This window comes from Vicugna pacos, chromosome 5, assembly GCF_048564905.1.
Source record: "Vicugna pacos chromosome 5, VicPac4, whole genome shotgun sequence".
Classification (NCBI taxonomy): domain Eukaryota; kingdom Metazoa; phylum Chordata; class Mammalia; order Artiodactyla; family Camelidae; genus Vicugna; species Vicugna pacos.
In genome coordinates this window covers 84627334-84645798 of record NC_132991.1, presented here as the reverse complement: position 1 = coordinate 84645798, position 18465 = coordinate 84627334, and the positions used below count along the sequence as shown (strand labels likewise).

The window sequence follows — 18465 nt, the reverse complement described above, 5'->3', positions numbered from 1 at the left end:
TCTTCAAATGACTGTACTCTTGGGCATGTAACATAAAAGCAAAAAAAAAAAAAAAAAAAGGTGAAAATATCACTACTTTACATTCTACTTCAAAATGTGGAGGAAGGAAAATATATATCATCAAACCTTTAAAATTGTCCCACTTGCCTTCATCTAATTAAAAAGGATGTGTGTTAATATTAATTCTGTGGTTTAAGATGGAGATTTATTATTGGAGATAAGATATAATAGTATGGAGGAAAGTTAATACTTCCAAAAGAAATGGGACCCTCACGAGATTACATTATTTCATAAAAACCTGTAAGGAAGCCAACACAATAGCTGTTACCCAAGGAACAGCTGAAAGCAGTGTCTCAAATGACAAATCAGAATTTTTTTTTTTTAATATCAGAGCAGAATACAAACCAGAGAAACTTCCTTCACATTCCTTTGAAGTTGACCATGAAGATGCTGATAAGGATGAAGTAAGTACATGGTTGAAAGTGGAATGTTTAAAACATGAGGATAATTAGTTCCCATCTTTCACTAGAGTGTTTCAAATTCTGCCCAGTTTTTCGTAAAGCTGCAGTAGCTGTGGGTGTGAGGGCTTTTAGGCAAAATGAATCACGTTTGCTTTGACATTGAACATGATTGCTTAAGATGAGTCAAAGAGAGGAAAAGGAGTCTCGGTTTTAAGTGCAGTGTCTAAGATCTGGAATTCACAGACGAGTGCTGTGATGCTAATGATGCCTTTTGTACAGGATACCACTTCCCACTCGTCTTCCAAGGGCGGTGGGGGAGCGGGAGGAACCGGCGTTTTCAAGTCTGGCTGGCTCTACAAGGGCAATTTTAACAGCACCGTGAATAATACCGTCACTGTTCGGGTAAGGAGCCATCAAGATTCATCTGTGTTTCTGCCACCTTTCTTGACACGCCCCCTTTCTTGACATGCCCCCTTCGGTCACAGAACAGAAGAGAGCCATTTACATTGCATTTGTGTTTGGTGTCATATTTTATTTATGAGAAAGGGAGATACTCTTCTCTAGAGCAGTGCCCTAGAAACGGAGCACTCTTGACAGAATGAGAAAAACTAATTTCTGTGAACGTGCATACCTCCTTATGTTTTTTCCCTTTGTTTAGTCATTCAAAAAGCGCTTCTTCCAGCTGACTCAGCTGCCAGATAACTCCTACATCATGAACTTCTACAAAGATGAAAAAATATCCAAAGAACCCAAAGGCTGCATCTTTCTGGATTCCTGTACAGGTGTGGTGCAGGTGAGTAGAAATCTCTTTTTCCCTGAGGTTTTGTTTTTTTTTATTAATTGAAAAATGTGTTCATCCAATCATCATTCATTCATTCCAAAAATATTTATAGCGTATCTGATATGAACCAAGAACTGTTCCAAACTCTAAGTATTCAGTGGAGAACAAGGCAGCCTAGATACCTGTTTTCACAAAACAATAAATAAAGTAAAGCAGAAAATAAGCAAAGAAAGAAGTAGAATGGAATAGCCGGTGAAATCCAGAATAAGGAAAATAAGCAGGGTTACGGAAGGGAGAGAGATGAATGGGGAAGTTGGAAAGGAATATTTATGCTCCAGAAGTGAGAAAAACACTTTTCCTTAGTATTAAATTGACGCGGAGCACCGTGGCAAAGGGAAGCAGACTCATTCCACAGGCCTCATTTGAGCATCTCATTTTCAAAAAACGTATTCTTTCTACTCTGATGAAATAGCTCTCTTCATTCCCTCTTCTGTAAATCTCAAGTGTTTTAGCAGTCTCATCTCAAATTTCACATTAAGATGTTGGCTCATTGAGATTGAGGACTCTGTTTTTGGTCACAGGCCACTAAGAACAATTTTTTATCTTAACACCAAGCCGCAGGTATTCATACAGCTTGCTACATGGCTGAGATTACATCTCAGATTAATACCAGGGGCCCTCAGATACGTGAATGCAAAACAGGGTCCTACCTCCAATCTCTTAAACCTAGTCTGTATCTGGATGGTATACCTGTTAAAATCTGGAATTTCTCCAGGAAGTAATCAAGCTGAACTTTAAAAGGAAAGAATTAATTAAGTGTTGCTGACCACTCCACTAGAAGGGAAAGGTAATTGCTTTTTAACACAGATGCCAACTTGCCGTACGAAGGGGGCAATCAGGGTCTTAATGGAGGGTGGAGATGGTTTTCTGTCGTTGGTCACAAAGGAGACTCTTTGGCTTTAGAAATATGAAGTAATACTTCAGCAAGAAGTTAAAGATCAGTAACTTCATTTTATAGACATTGAGCTGAAAAACTTAAACATTTTCTTTTCCATCTGTACTTCCAAACTTGCCCTAGCAGATGAGTCATCATCTTTTAAGACGTATCATTGTAACCCTCTTTACGTATTAAGTTTGCAGAGGTATGGAGGATGGCATAATTTCTTCTTCCAAGAACCCTGTAACTCTGTTGAACACACATCTTAGTGCTCCAATCTGACCTTCCACTCCAGGAACCTCTTCTCCATCCTCTCTTAGACTGTGTTTTAGTCTCTGCTTAAACAATCCCTTAGAAAGAAGATGTCATCTAAGGGGAAACATAAGTTTGGGGTGTGAAGAGGTCGGTGTTTGAATCCTAGTTTTACTGTGTACTGTCTGAGAGCTTTGAGTAAGTTACTCGAGCTCTTTGATTTAAGGTTCCTCATCTGTAAAACTAAAATAAATGTGCCAGCATGTGAAAAGGATCTGGGAGATAGCGTGTCTTCAGCCATCCTTCCCTCGTCTTTCCATTAATTATAAAGGCCATAACGTGGAGAGATGAGCAACCCATTGTGGGAAAGCCCTCCTAGAAAACATTGATTCACCTTCCTAAAATTTCTACTTAAACTTGCTAATTTATCCATTTTTTCTTTCTTCATTCATTCATCCAACAAACTTATTTAGCGCTTACGATGTATTGGGGAACTGTGCTCAAGCACTGGGAGTTTCCTGTAAGGCATAACCAAAGAGGGATGTAGGCTCATATGTACCTATTACACAATGTCTCAAGAACTATAATGGAGGTAAAAAATGGCACTTTCTATGGAATATTCTGAGAACAGTGATAAACTCTTCTGGGTTGGCTGGAAAGATGCATAGAAAATATGGGCGTGTAGGTAAGAATCCCCAAAGTAGGTTTTGCACATTGGAATACAATTGCATAATCCAACTTCATTTTCCAATAGATAGCCATTCAAATATTTAGGAATATGTATTACATCTTTTAAAGGGTTTAGTTTGTAGCCCTTTATGTTTATTCCTCTTTATCAAGAGCTTGTTGCCCTTTATAGAGGGAGGAACCTTTAGCTTCTTGAGATGGCTTTGGGAAGATAGACGTCTGGGTCCCTTGTCACCTTGTGTCTGGATCCCAGTTCTTATATATTTGCTTACAACTCTTTCTGACCTGTAAGTTTTTGCATCCGGAAAGAAGATTCTGAATGAGACGGTGCAAGTTTAGTCATTGTTCTAGCAAGCTCTCAAGCACAAAATGTGCCTGGAGACAAAACACATACACACACAAAAGCACAAAGCAAATGAATAATAGGATGAGTCAGACCTACTTTGTCAAGAATCATTGTCAGTTTCCCTTGAATAAAACAGAAAAGAAGAATAGACTTTTCTTCAGAAAGTGCTACCTACCATCTGGCATTCTTAGGGCGTTTAAGCTAAGTAACAGTCTTTAGTGAACAAGCCGTTTTAGTTTACTTTCTTCAGACCTAATCTACATCACTGTGTTTTCTTAAGAATAATCCTTGGAATCTTAGAAATATATTTCAAAGATGACTTCAAGTAGAAAAAATTTCTCAGAGACTTCAGATGATGTTTACAGTTGGAAACTTCTTGGACCTTGGTAAAATAAAGACCTAATGGTAGTTTTCCATCTTTTTTGTAATGTCGTCAAACAGTATTAGATCTGTTTTATACCCCTCATTCCCAATCTGAAGCAGAACTTCTGAGTTTTGCTGCTTCAGTTTTGATCTGAGACTAAGGGTTATTTAGGCCTTTGCTATTCTATCTTGTTCCTTCAGAGTGTTTGCGTTCATTCATTGGTCCAACCATCCATCCACCCTTCCATCCATCCATCCATCTATCCATCTGCATTCTTAGGGTGTTTAAGCTTATTAACAGTCATTAGTGAACAAACCATTTTAGTTTGCTATCCATCTATTCATCCCAGATCCTGCCACTGTGAAGGGAATGAATAACCTAAGAATCCTGTCTACCAAGGGCCCCTACCTCGACAGTGAGAATGACTGATGTCACTTTATACAGTGTCGACTGAAATAAATGCACAGCCTAAAAGTTGAGTTATGTTTTATTTGGCAGGAGGACTCGAGCCCGGATGACAGCCATTCAGATGGCTCTGAGGGACTGCTCCCAAGAGGGAGGGGAGGAGCTAGGTTATATAGGAGCTTTACAACAAAGACCAGGTAGATGGAACAATAAAAGATTGCTTGTTATCTAAAGAAAACCAGGCATCTCTAGTTAAAGAATTTAGTGCTTTTCTATGTATGGGAGGAAGCAAACATTTGGGCTCCCTGAATTCATTCCTTTGACAAGCACCTAGCTATCTAGGGCCAGTATCCTGTCCTTTGTTATTCTAAGTCCGATCAGAGGGCACCATTGTGAGTGGCTGCAGAGGCTGGGCTGCAGGCCTGTCCTCACTATGGGGTGGCAGCAGCCGCTTATGACTTGGTTTCAGCATTCTTTATTTACTGATATGGTTGCAGTATTTTCATTCACACTGCAGTATTTTCCTTCACAACATAAAGGCTTACGTGGGGGTGAGGGTGGTGCTAAACACTGTTGGTTTCCTCCTAGGTTCTGGATCTGCCACTTAGTGGAGATGGGTTCCAAGACAGTGACCTTAGGTGCTTAACCAAAGCCTCGAATCTTGGATGCCTTCTGCAGCTCAGTCAGGCCGTTACATGAAGGAAGTAGTGTTGGGTGTGAGACAACACGGCTTGAACTGTGTACAACTAGTGTGTGCATGCCCACACAAAGGGAGTCAAATTGAGAGGGAAAAAAAAGTGCATCTGCCAAGGAAAACAGATCTAGAAGCCAAATATGACTTATCACCCTCCCATTAGCAAACTTTGGCTGTAAAGAATCTCACTTCCCATGATAATGATCAAACCCAGAATGACATTTGTCATCTTCATCTCATACACTATTTGACAGCAGTTGATGGAACATGCATTACTCCTGTCCCAATTTATTAAAATAAAACTCAGACAGATAAAGTGGCTTTCCCAAGTCAAAGAGCTAATGAATGGCAAAATCAGATTTGAGGTGGATGGTTGTCCAAAATTACAGAAAGATGCCCAAGGAGGTGTTTTGGCAATCATACATCCGGTGGGCACACCTGCATAGACACAGACATTCATCCTGCATCAGCCACGTATGCAGAAGAAATACTACAAGGCTATATGCTCATGTGTAGTTTTAAGTAAGATTTATTTCAGCAAATACATATTGAAAAATTTGCTATCTGCAAGGCTTTGTGGGAAAGCCAAACATGAATTGGTTGTGACTTCTGTCTTCAAAGAACTTTCAGCCTTTGGGAGAGTGCACCAAAAAAACACAGAACAAATACAACATATAGATGAATAGTTAAACATGAGTGACTGATTCAAAAGTAGGTTCTGATAACATACGCAAGAATGATGTTACATTTATCACTGCATGATGATATATCATACGTGTGTCTATATTGCATACATGTTACATGTTATATTTCTGCTCATTTGTTTCCTGATATTCCATTACACTAAAATGTAAGTTCAGTGAAGGCAAGCACTTCACATGAATATTTTTTAACGCTGTGTACCTGGCACATAGAAGAAAGCCAATAAATTTTTGTTGAATGAATGAATAAATTAACATACACACAATGGAAATGATTGCCTGGATGGTAACCACCAGCGCCAGGAACCTGGGTATGATGGTGTGTGTTTCCTTTTAAAACTTTTTTTTCTGCTACGTTCTGGAAAATCTACTAGGAACACGATAGGTGCAATGGCCTATTTTGCTTGGATAACTTCCTTCGAGATTCAGTCTTTCATTGGTTTTGGTGGCTCTATTGGAGTGTCTGTTTCAAAACTTTTCCAGATGAATATTGTGGAAAGAGACCAGCTTGCCACAATTTATTGAGCACATCATATGGCATTAGGACATGTTAACAGTTTGCTTATGCAGTCGTGTGGAAAGAGCGGTGAGCCTGAATGAACAAAGTAGTTGCATCGGCCGCCAAGGATACTGATTCCAGGGAAATAGAGGAGAATTTGAGGAGGAGGAAGAGGAGTATGATTACTCTTTGATTATCATTTTAATGACTTAACATTGCATTTCAAGATTATTAAAATGTCCCATTGTTTTTCTACTTTTGTAGAAAGTCTTTTCTTTTTTGCTGTTTTATTTGCCATTATCTTGGAGATTACAGAGAGACAGAAAACCACTCAGGCATCTTAATCTTCCCCAGCATAAGCTTCTTTGCACTGCAAGTAGCTCTGTTTCACTCCAAGAAGAAAAAGATAATTTGGTTTTTGAAAAGTTGTGGATAGAATACTTATGTCATTTATAAATACCCCTTTTTTATAAGAAACAAGGGCTTGTTGTACTTTCATCAAATTTTTTAAAAAATTAATAATATTGTTGAAGTTGGCAATCATACTTAATTCACATACAGAATGCAATTTAGAAAATCAAGTTTTGTTAGTGTTCCGTAGTATTTTTTATTAGTTCCTTGGCATCTGCATTTGAAAGCAGGTTACAGCTCAACCCGCTTATAATTTGGATCCAAAATAAGCATTTTACATGGCTTTGCATCTGCCTGTCCCCATTGTTTACATCAAATTAGTCAGGCAGACTCTTTTCATTGGTTTGTTTTCAAGAAAACACAGAGTTGTTTGCATTTTTGCTATATTCAGATTCTTAACAAGATCCTAGCAAAAGCTACACTCTGTATCTTTTTTTTTTAAGATTCCACATATAAGTGATATCATATGATAATTTACAAGCCAGAAATAGATTCACAGACATAGAAAACAAATTTACGGTTACTAAAACCATAGGGGGAAGAGAGATAAACTAGGATTTGGGGATTAATAGATACAAATGACTATATATAAAATAGAGCAGCACTAATTGTGCAGTACAGGGAACTGTATTCAATATCTAGTAATAACCTATAATGGAAACTAATATGAAAAAGAATATATGTATGTATATATAGCTATACATATGTATCACTGAATCACTTTGCTGTACACCTGAAACTAACACAACATTATAAATCAACTTTACTTCCATTAAAAAAAAAAAGCTATGTTCTGAGCTCTGGACATTTGTAGTTCTTTCCTGAGTGTCTCTTTCTGTTCCTGTTGTTTCTTGAAAGATATCATACTGTAATAGGAAGCATGTCTCTTTTACGCCTTCTCTCAGACATCTGTCTCTGCCCTTAGACTCTCTGTGGCAGTGCAGGTCACAGGACCTCCTCTGTGAGCACCCAGGGGACCGTGTGGGAGGGTGTGTGGAGCGTCTGTCCCTCTCCCCCTGGGGAGAGATTCCGTTGCAATCCAAAGAGTGAACACAAGTCACCTAAGTACACGAGGGGGGAACACCTGCCTGGTGACTGGGGTGGGAGGGTTGTTTCAGACCTTTGTGGCAGCAGCAAACCATATGATGGGAGCACATCCAGGGAACTAGAGCAAAGCCCCATGGGTTGGTCACAAAATGCAAAGTTAGAGAAGAGTCTGGAGGTTGACGGAGAAGCCAGAGTCAGAAGGGAATTGGGGACCTCTGGCATATGGATGTCAGTTAAAGTCATTGGACCAGATGAGAAAGAAAGGAGTCTCAGGGAGACCTTAAGGTAGCATTACAAGTCGCCAAGATAAGGGCGAACCAGTAGAGGTGGTCACCATTCAGGAGGAAGCAGAACCAGAGTAGAGTGTGGTCACGGAAACAAGAGATAGATGGGTTTCAAGACGGAGGGAGTGGCCACGGCCTTAATTCTGCTGAAAGGTCAAGGAAGATGTGAAGAAAGAGACTTTCCTTGCAGAGTACAGCAACATGGGTTTGTTCGTGACCTTGGCAAGTGCAGCCTCTGGGAGGTAATGGGGTCAAAAGCTCAACTGGAGTGAGTTGTGAATGGAACACAAGGTGAGAAAGCAAAGGCAGCAAACTCACTGCAGCTGCTTGAAGGAAGCCCCACATGTGCCTGAAGAGGACATTTTCAAGCAACGTGCTCACCCGGTCAATGACAACTTACATAAAGTATCTCCTTATGCAAAAAGCCTTGAAAGAAACCAAACAAAGTGATTCTGACCCATCTAAATTGTCCTGTTTTGGAAGATCTCCTTTATGTTACGTCTTCACGTGGAAAGAACCATTAAGAACAGTCTGTCTGCCCGTCTTGGGGAGTGATAGAAATGTTAGCTATCTTCATTGTGGTGGTGGTTTTGTGGGTGTATCCATCTATCAAAATTCATCAAATTGTACATGTGAAATATATGTAGTTTACTGTATGGGAACCATACCACAATAAAAGTGTTAAAAAAAAAAAGTTTCTCACTCTCTAAGACTGATTATCTGATGTTTTTCTTTCCTTTTCTACCACAGAATAACAGACTGAGAAAATACGCCTTTGAATTGAAAATGAATGACCTGACCTATTTTGTGTTGGCGGCTGAAACGGAGTCAGATATGGATGACTGGATCCACACCCTCAACCGTGTCCTGCAGATCAGTCCAGAGGGGGCCCTTCAGGGCAGGAGGAGCACGGAGCTCACGGATCTGGGGCTGGGTGAGCTTCCCTCCCTTTGCCCAGTGCGACCTGTGCATCTGGTTCATTTCAGCTCCTAGTAACTGTGGTAGCCATCAGGTCTGGCTCATCCAATGCTGAGTTGTTTGCTCCAGGAAATCACCCCTAACCTTTTACTTTTACTAAATAGCCAGAGTCACCAGCCAGGGGGATGATTTTGAGTTGACTGGCCAGGATCTGAGGCTGACACCGAGCAAATGATCCTGAGAATCGTTTGTCAGCAATATTAAAAATGTGCCCATGACTGATGGGATGTGAGCAGGGCTATTCTGTGTTTTATAGCTTTTCTTTAAATTTAATTAATGAATGCTATACTCTATAAAGGCAAATAGGCATTGCTTCCTTTTAGTTGAAAGGCATCTTTCACGTGTGCTTTTGACCCCACTGAGATCAGCCTGAAGGAGAGTTCCATACATTTTGCGTGATGTTAGAGAGCTTTATAAGATAAGAAAATTTTCTTCTGTCCATCCTAATTCTTTCTTAAGTTTCTAATCCATCCTAGGCAAAGAGAAAAGAGTAAGAGAGAGGAAAGAAGGGGTGAAAAGTAGGGGAGAAAAACAGGTCCATAGCCACGTGGAAGACAAGTTCACCCTGTCACCTCTCCTATAGGAAAACTATTTTAAGACATTTTGCACAACACCGTGGTGCATTAAAACCAAAAAGTCTTTAAGTTCTGGTAGTCTTAAGTATCGTGGGAGAGAGTCACGGAATAATGAGAAAGAAAATGATTATTGATTTTAGCACCACTGCTATATACCATAGTTATACCTTCTTGATTTACTGAATAATAATCAACTAGATTACTGTTCAGAGAGTCTTAAAGAGTTTAACTAACTGAAGGTGGAATGTGGGTTTTAAATTGATGACCTGAGAGTCAGAATTATCAAAAATATATACATATGTAAGAAAACTTTGGTATGCGTTGATGAAGTCAGCCAAGTAAACATGCAGTATTGAACGGGTCCAGGGTCCTTATGGGCACAGGATGGTGTCATGGGAAGAATCCCCAAATGGTCTGATTTCCAAACCCAGCTCTTCTAACAATACCAGAGCCAGGACTCAGTGAAGGCGTCTGCTCACCAGCCCTCATCGCTCATGAGTCGAACCCAGTTTTGAGATGTCACAGGCTAGGGAAACGTGTGATTCATGAGGATTATTTAATAACCCGGTCTTGGTATGTCTTTTCAAGATTCCCTGGATAACTCTATAACTTGTGAATGCACGCCAGAGGAAACAGAGTCTTCAGAGAACAGCCTTCACCCTGACTTCACCAAAGTAATAAAGCTGACATTTGACTATGCAAATAAACTTGCATTACTTGTGACTTACTGCTTTTATGGAAAAGATGCAAAAAATAAGAGCATGTTTTTATAAGGTTGGCCGAGTGTTCCTGGATGATATTAAAAGCAGAAATAATCCCAAGGAGCTACACCTTGGCCATGTGGGTGGGGCTGGGCTGTAGGTAACCGGCTGTTTAGATGCGAAGCGCTAACACGGTTTTCTCTGTAGTACCTCACAGAAACGGAAGAGACTGTCAAAACAACTCGAAACTTGGAGAGGCTGAATCTGTTCTCCCTGGATCCAGATATAGACGTAAGTTGGAATTCTCTCTAAGCAGACGTGAACTTGATTTGTACGACTGTGGTTTATAATTTGGAATCTCTTTTCTTGTGATGTGTATTTGTCGAGTGAAACTTTCCAAATTTGTTTCAGAGCTTGAAATTTCAGAAAAAGGACCATTTAGAACCTGAGCTTGTGATCAAACCATTCGAAGAAAAAGCTGCCAAGAGAATCATGGTCATTTGTAAAGCTCTCAACTTAAATCTTCAGGGATGCGTTACAGAGAATGAAAATGACCCGGTAACAAATGTAAGTTTCTCTACCACTTACGTCCAGTACCAGTCAGCCAACATCAAGCACCCCAGTCAGAATCTTTTCTATTCCTGATAGTCCCAGGCACTGAGTTCATACCCTCTAGTGGACCAGGGGGTATGACTGACACATTTTCCCACATGACAAAAGTGCACAATGTTCTGAAGTGGAATTGTCAACATACTGCCTTCAAATTCCCCTTTTAGCTTAAAGAAAGAAGCATCAAAGGGACTAGCTCTAAAATGCATCCCATTAAATCAGCACAGTGGTTCAGAGTCTCCAAAGATACTGTTTGTATCTTCCTGGTGGAACTTGAGATGGCTTTTAAAACAACACATTTATTTTAATATTTGTATGTTAATTTTAATGTATGTTAGAGAGTATTTATAACGAACAAGTCCATCTTGTGATTTCACAGCTATTACTGCTTAAGACAAGGCTAGATAGTGACCCAAGTGAAATAATATTAGACAAATGTTAAATAAATAATACATGTAAATGGCAGGAAAAAAAGATGCTTCACTGATATTTTGGGAACATCATTGTGCTCATTAAATCAATACAAGATGTTCTTCCTACCAAGTAGGCTCTCTTGACAGTTCTCTCTTAGTATTCTAGGGGACAATTCTATACTAATTGTAAATTTATGAGAAGGAACGGGACATTTTTTGAGAATAGACATTATTAAAGGTTGAACTATAAAGAAGACAATAAAAATCATTCATAATCCTACCATCAAAAATTAGTGTTACTGTATCAATATGTTCCCTTTCATTCTTTTTTAATGCATTCTGACCTAATTTCTAGTAAATCAGTTGTCATCTTTCACCTTAACAGATCCATGATATAAGCCACATTTGCTTTTGGAAGGGAAAAACAGCATTAAGTTTTCTCTGCAAGTTGCACACGCAGTCCCCTACACGTCTCTATTTATGATGGAGTGAAGCGAGCCTTGTTAGTCTGACAGAGAGTGGCTGGCAGAATGGGTGGGGTCTTTCAGAAAGACTCTAACACCTACTGCCCTTGGGTCTCCAGGCACCTCACTATTCTCTGAGCATCCTTCTTCCTGGTAGTGCAGAGGGATATCTGTAGATGCTACGGACCTCAGATTTAACGAGGAGAATCAAGTGGCACGTGTCTGGCTTTCCCACTTGCCCCTGGTGCCACACTGGGCAGGTGGCTTTACCCTCAGTCTCCTCCTCTGTAAATGGGGAAAAATAACGGGAACTAAAAGTCATTGTGAAGATTAAACGAGGTAATATATGGAAAGTATTTAGACAGTGCTTGGTGCATAGTGAGCACTTGTTAAATATTCACTGTTATTCTAATACGTGGGAAATTGCTTTGAAGTTTATACATACGATGCATGCAAGGTATTGATATTTTTAATGCTACATGCGAGATTCTTGTTGACAAGTGAGCTAAAACGGAAATGTATCACCAGTAAGGGAAGAGCCCTCAAAGTGAAGCTTCGTCATGTTTTGTGACTGTAACTGTGCACTAAGTATGTGAATAAGAGTGAACGTCGTTGAAGTCAAATGTATTCTTTCTCCAGCAAACACTTTTTCAGTGAGTCAGACTTGTTCTAGGTACGGGAGGAACAGCAGGGAGCGAGATGGACAAGACCCCTGGCCTCTTGAAGATTAGATTCTGTTTTGAAAAGACAGGGAGTAAATAAGAAAACAAGAAAATAATCAAGATGATTGTGCATTATGCAAAGTTCTTTCAAATAAGTCACTGTAGAGAGATGTGATGCAGAGGAACTGGGAAAAGGGCTGCCTCAGGTGGGGTGAGCCTGGAAAGCCTCTCTGAGGCGGTGACATTTGAACAGAGACCAAAGGTTGAGAAGGATGAAGTCAGGTCAGGGGAAAAGGTTGCAGGCAGAAGAAAGAACACATGTGCGTGCCCTGAGACAGATAAGTCGTAGCAAGTTCTAGGGACTGACGGGAAAGGCAGGCCAAGATGGGGGGGCAGAAACAGTACGGGGTAAGATTAGGCAGGGTCTTATAAGCTGTAGTGATGAGCTCGGATTTATCCTAAGTGTGAGTGGAGGCTAGTCAAGGTTCTAAAGCACTTTAAAATGGTGTGATCTAATTTGTGTTTTTAAAGCATCCCATCAGAAGAATGGATTGGAGGAAACAAAAGAGTTGACCAGGGAAGGCAGTTAGAGTCTCCTGCCACAGTTCACAGCATGACTGGCATGAGGGCTGGCCAGGAGGAAGGAGAGAAATGGATGGATATGACTGATGCTTTGTAAATTGAACTGAAAGTTTTTTCCGATATGTTGGGTAGACAGGATGGGGGTCGGGGAGGAATCTCACGGATGAGTCCCTAGCTGTTGCTCTGAACACTTCTGTTCATAGTGGTGCCAGGAGAGGGCTAGACTGGAGAAAGAGTACTTTTGGGGGATCCAAGCCAAAAAGTCCATATGGACATGTGAAGCTTGGTAGCCTATTAGAGACCCAACTAGAGATGTCCATTGGGCAGATTCAAGTACAGGTTTGGAATTCAAGGGAGTGGCCCGAGCAGAGATGTGAATTTGGACGTTTAATCCAGGCGGTTACCTAGAGGGAATCATGTAGGAATTTCTATGTATATAGAAAAGGGGGCCAGAAGAATTTAACCTAAGTTATAATGTCATTTAATCATTTTAGTCACTAAAAATAAGAGCTCTCTTTGGCTAGGTGCATCCTTAAGGGCGATTTAAAAATCAAATTAAAAAACTGAAACTCAGAGATCCTGGGCTTTTCTTTTCAGTGCCAGGGGCATGTGACTCCTCCCATGTGGGTTCTTGTCTTCATGCTAAAGCTCCCGGTCAGAGGCTAAGTGTCTGTGTTTGGGCCGGTCTAGCCAAGCAAGAGAACACGTCCAAGTTCAGAGAGTAGCTTTCGTGAGCCCTTTCATATCTGGTGGGGCAGAGGGATAAGTCGATTTTGAGTGCTTTGTATGTCTGTATTTTTGATTTATTTTACACTTGATATAAATGTTAAAAAACTAAGTAAGATTTTGTTTTTAATAATTTCATTGTGCTTGCAAACAGTAGTATAAAAAACTAACAAAACAGCCTTATCTGAACTCAGATAATAATAATAATAATGGTATTATTTTTTTAAATCTTTGTATGTTTATTCAGTGATAATTCTTTTAATAATGTCACTACTTTTAAACGCATTGTTTTTTAATCAGTGAGGATGCTTTTAAATTAATTGAAATATTTCTCCAAGTTGCTGAAGAGCCAACTATTGCATTTAATAAATAAGCTTCTGAAAAGACACTTTAAAACTTTTTCATGATGGGGAAGCGATATTTGACAGCATGTAATTTTTCAGTCAGTCAATTGAAAACCAAATTCAAGTTGGTGGTTTTATAGTGTAAAATATTTCTTTGAAAATGGAAATCGATTCCCAAAATCTGAACTAACAAAGCTGCCTCACAGCAGAGCTACATTTAAAATATCATATTCTTGGTTTTTTTTTAGGTAAAGTGCAGGATTCTAAACATAAGAAACCTATGGCTTAACTTGTTAGGCTGTGAAGGTGTTTTATTAAACAAATTCTTACTGAAAAGCCAGTGATTCAAAAAGTAAGATGTGACATTTAAGTTGAAAAGGTGGATTGGAAGAAATAAATGAATCGCCATATGAGCTTTGGTTTCTGATGGGCTGTCAAAGTAGGTAATTTATTTCCATACAGGAAGCAGAAATGAAAATCAAAATGCAGCAATTCACACACACACACACAAAATAAGGATTTTTTTCCCTTTGACCTTCAGTATGTTTGGGGTTCCTACCTGAGTTATTTCCATGTAATTTTGTGTCTTTCAACTCTTGGCAGACTCACCACTACCCCAAACCAAGAGTTTTTCTAAACTAAATTAAATTGGTAAAATATAAAACTTTTACTTTTTAATTGTCTTATTTTTTTTGAAGATAACTTACTGAATTTAATTTTATATGTGTTATTCTAACATTAAGGGAGCTGGCAAGTATTGCTAATATTAAGAAATTAAACTAATATGCCTGTTGCGGGCCATAATACTGCATTTCAAAGAACACAAGATACTTATTAAACATTCAGCAAATCCACATTGGGCGAGTCCGTACAGTGATGAACTGAGTCACAGTGTGGCTTTTGTGTATAACGCTTGTCCACAGAGTACTGGTGGATGATCAATTCAAAATTAAGTAGCAAAAACACAAGTAAAAGTGTTTTGGTAAGTATAGTCATCTTAAGAAGCCAGTAGTTAATTACATATGCATGTGTGTAATTATTCATATGCATTATACATTTATATGTCCGTGTATACAATTACATATACATGTATTTATTTCAATTCTTGCTTTATTTAATTTCCATTGTATTTGAAGTTTTTCTAGTTGAAAATTATTTCTTTCTTGAGTCTCTTTTCTTCAGTTTCTGTGATACTTTGGCAGCATTTAACAATTTTTATTGGCTTGTTTTTAAAAATCTCTCTCCACTACCCCCATCTCCTTTATAAGCTGTTTCCCCTACTTCCATCTCTATCCTTTGCATCTTTATATTTCCCAGGATGCCATTCTGATTCTTTTCTTTTTATCTCATGGCTTAAATAAAATCTCTGGGGCTCAGATTTCTGGGCTGAAGACACATATATCCAACTGCTCCTGGAATGTCCTACAGGTGACTCTCCATGTACCAAAGAATCCATCTTTGTATCTTTATTGTGTTGGTGAATGACATTGTCGTCCACTTAGTTTTCTAGAGCCCTAAGCCTGGAAATTTTCTCTTATTCACGCTCCTATAAACCTCTCTCTCTAACCAACCAACACGTGCACTTGTGCAGTGGGTTTCCAAGTACCTCCTTAGTGTCTCTCAAATGCATCTTCTACAAACACATCTTAATTTTTAATTCCACTCTCATCTCACTCTGATGCTCTAGTCCTGCATTCTTTCATGTCTCCGTGTCTTTGCCCCTGTCACTCAACCTGCTAGAAGCCCCTTCTGACCTCCTCTTTACCTAATTCCTACTTCTTTAAAAACTTAACCAAGAAATCTTTCCTTTCCTTTCAATTTTCCTTTCCCTTCCTGTTTTCCCTTTATCTCACATCTTCTTCCTTCCTGGCGTGGTGACAAGAAGTGAAGGGGGCAGTCACATAGAGGCTTGGAGCACAAGAACTCCAGATGGTGGTGGGGAGAAAGCCACATGGAGGCTCAGAGGTGCCATGCCCTTGGACTTGTCGAGATATGGGGCACTGCACAGGGTGGGACAGAGCAGGCAACTAGAGAAGATGGAGACTGTGGTTGGAAGATGGATTACTTTGAAACAGCAAGTAAATTGATTAAACAAATGAGGAAATAGATTAATGATAATGAGAGCCAAGTTTTTGACTCTTGGAAGAAATACTTAAAATATGCAAAAGGGACAAGCTAGAGGGAACCTTTGAGGATTTGGATTGGAAATGGAAGTATCGACATGAACCCATAAGTTTTTAATAAATATTCACGTACAGGTAGATATAAAGAACTCATTGTAGCTGTGAATATTGTACGTATGTGTATGTACGTGTGCGTGTGTCCCAGAAACAATGAGTATAACAAGCACTCCAATCTTGGTTCTTAAATGTCACCCTCACTAACAGGAACAGGGCTCTTGGAGGAATGGCTGGGGCATGGAAAGTACAAGATAAGCCTGGAACATCTTGGATAAAGGGGTGCTCAAGAAATGATGGGGAGCTGCTGTAAAGGCACAGGTGCCACTGTGAAGGGTTTACCTCTAGACAAATCTGGGGCAGTTTGAGTATCGCTGTAAATAATGATAGAAAGAGATGGAAATTTACTGATAAAATAGCAATTCATGAGTCTATACATATATATATATGTGTGTGTGTATATATATATATATACACATACACTTGTATCTCTCATTTTTAATCCCTATATATGTATATATGTGTATATATTAATATATGTATATATTAATATATATTAATATATATTAATAGATGCATATATGTATGTACATATATATGTGTATTTATATACATTAAAATTGAAGGATAACAGGGGGAGGAGATAGCTCAGTGTTAGAGTGCCTGCCTCGCATGCACAGGGTCCTGGATTCAATCCCCAGTACCTCCACTTAAAAAATAAATAAATAAATAAATCTAGTTACCTCTTCCCTAAAAAAACAAAAAATGAAGGATAAGGGAAAGCCCATCATTACAGCAGAATACCAACTAACACATATAGAAAGATTAGTGGAACTAGAAAACCACCGTTGGTAGTCCTCATAGTGGGGGTTGATTCCAGTGGGAGTTATGAGTTGGGTGGATTGGGTTTGACGAGTAGCAGGACATTGGGGTAATCTCAGAATATATCTCCAAAAAGGCTAATCACATACCAAAGGGAAAATGGAGACATCATAATGGAGAAAACTGGAAGACGCCAACATGACCAGAATGTTTGGGTTAACATTACCGGTGGTGAGACCGTTGACTTTTTGTGTTTTCAATATGATGAACTATGAAAATCAAACATCAAACTGAAGTATTACTGCCCCAAAATAGAATGACGTGAGTCTGACAATGAGGAATCATCAGGATACTCACATTGCAGACGTTCACTGAGCGTGTAAGGGAAATAACTAGAATTTTTTAAGGTTGAATTTGCATATAATACAACATATGAAAGAGAATATTTGGCAGGAAAAGTCAAATGAAGAAACCAACAAAATACAGTGCTGGGATCTGAGGCAACCACTGGTAGAAAGGATTCTGGGAACATTCTTACAAATACTACTTTTTAATATCATATATAATATACATACTGAGTATATTTTATATATATGTACTATAATTATATATAGTTTTATAATATATTTATTACACATAATATATTATCACATATTATAAATAGAAATATTATACTACGTATAAATAGAAGTATTTTATCTACTGCCTTACTAAATAGTGTACCGAGAGGCTATTGCTTGTGTAATGATTTTATGCCACACCATCAATTGTTTCTTTTTCCCACAGATTGAACCATTTTTTGTGAGTGTGGCACTTTATGACCTCAGAGACAATAGGAAGATCTCTGCTGATTTCCACGTGGATCTAAACCACCCTGCTGTCAGGCAGATGCTCCCAGGGGCTTCCGTGGCTTTGGAAAATGGAAACATCGACACTGTCACTCCCAGACAATCAGAAGAACCTCCCATCAAGGGATTTCCAGAGGAATGGCTAAAATTTCCAAAGCAGGTGGCACTTTTGTTTACTCATCACGGCGGGTGGCAGTGTGGGGGTGGATGCTGGTTCCATTCTTAGCAATAGATTACCTAAGATGAGCAATTTTTCAAATAAAAATTCCCTTAAAGCTGTACTCTAAAAAAAGTAGAATTTTGTAAATGTCTTCACTGTGGTTTCCTAGATGCTTATTAGCTGTTTTCTTTGTACATAGGCTATATTTTCTGTAAGCAATCCACATTCTGACATTGTTTTGGTGGCCAAAATCGAGAAAGTACTGATGGGAAACATTCCAAGTGGTGCTGAACCTTATATTAAAAATCCAGACTCCAACAAGGTAATGTGTCATCTTTTGATAAATAATGTATATTTAATATTATATTTATACTATATATTGTATTGATATATTATACATTGTGATATATACTGTATTTATATTACATATTTATAAATAATTTCAATTGCTTTCAAGAAATAAAATCACACTGCCTTGATGAATTATCAAGTTTGATAAATAAGTTTTGAAATATTCAGTTATTAGTGAAATGAG

The 18465-nt window shown here is 38.8% G+C and overlaps 1 protein-coding gene across 2 annotated transcripts in view; it reads left to right on the top strand.

The window, feature by feature from the left end:
* The window catches only part of DOCK10 (dedicator of cytokinesis 10), a 242080-nt gene that overhangs the window by 141228 nt on the left and 82387 nt on the right, over positions 1-18465 (top strand). For both annotated transcript variants that reach the window (XM_072961744.1, XM_006207934.4), the window contains exons 5-13: positions 392-464; positions 741-863; positions 1120-1254; positions 8620-8803; positions 10011-10096; positions 10331-10414; positions 10535-10690; positions 17709-17930; positions 18130-18252. In XM_072961744.1, coding sequence (XP_072817845.1) covers positions 392-464; positions 741-863; positions 1120-1254; positions 8620-8803; positions 10011-10096; positions 10331-10414; positions 10535-10690; positions 17709-17930; positions 18130-18252 — 1186 coding nt within the window. The remainder of the gene's footprint in view (positions 1-391; positions 465-740; positions 864-1119; positions 1255-8619; positions 8804-10010; positions 10097-10330; positions 10415-10534; positions 10691-17708; positions 17931-18129; positions 18253-18465) is intronic.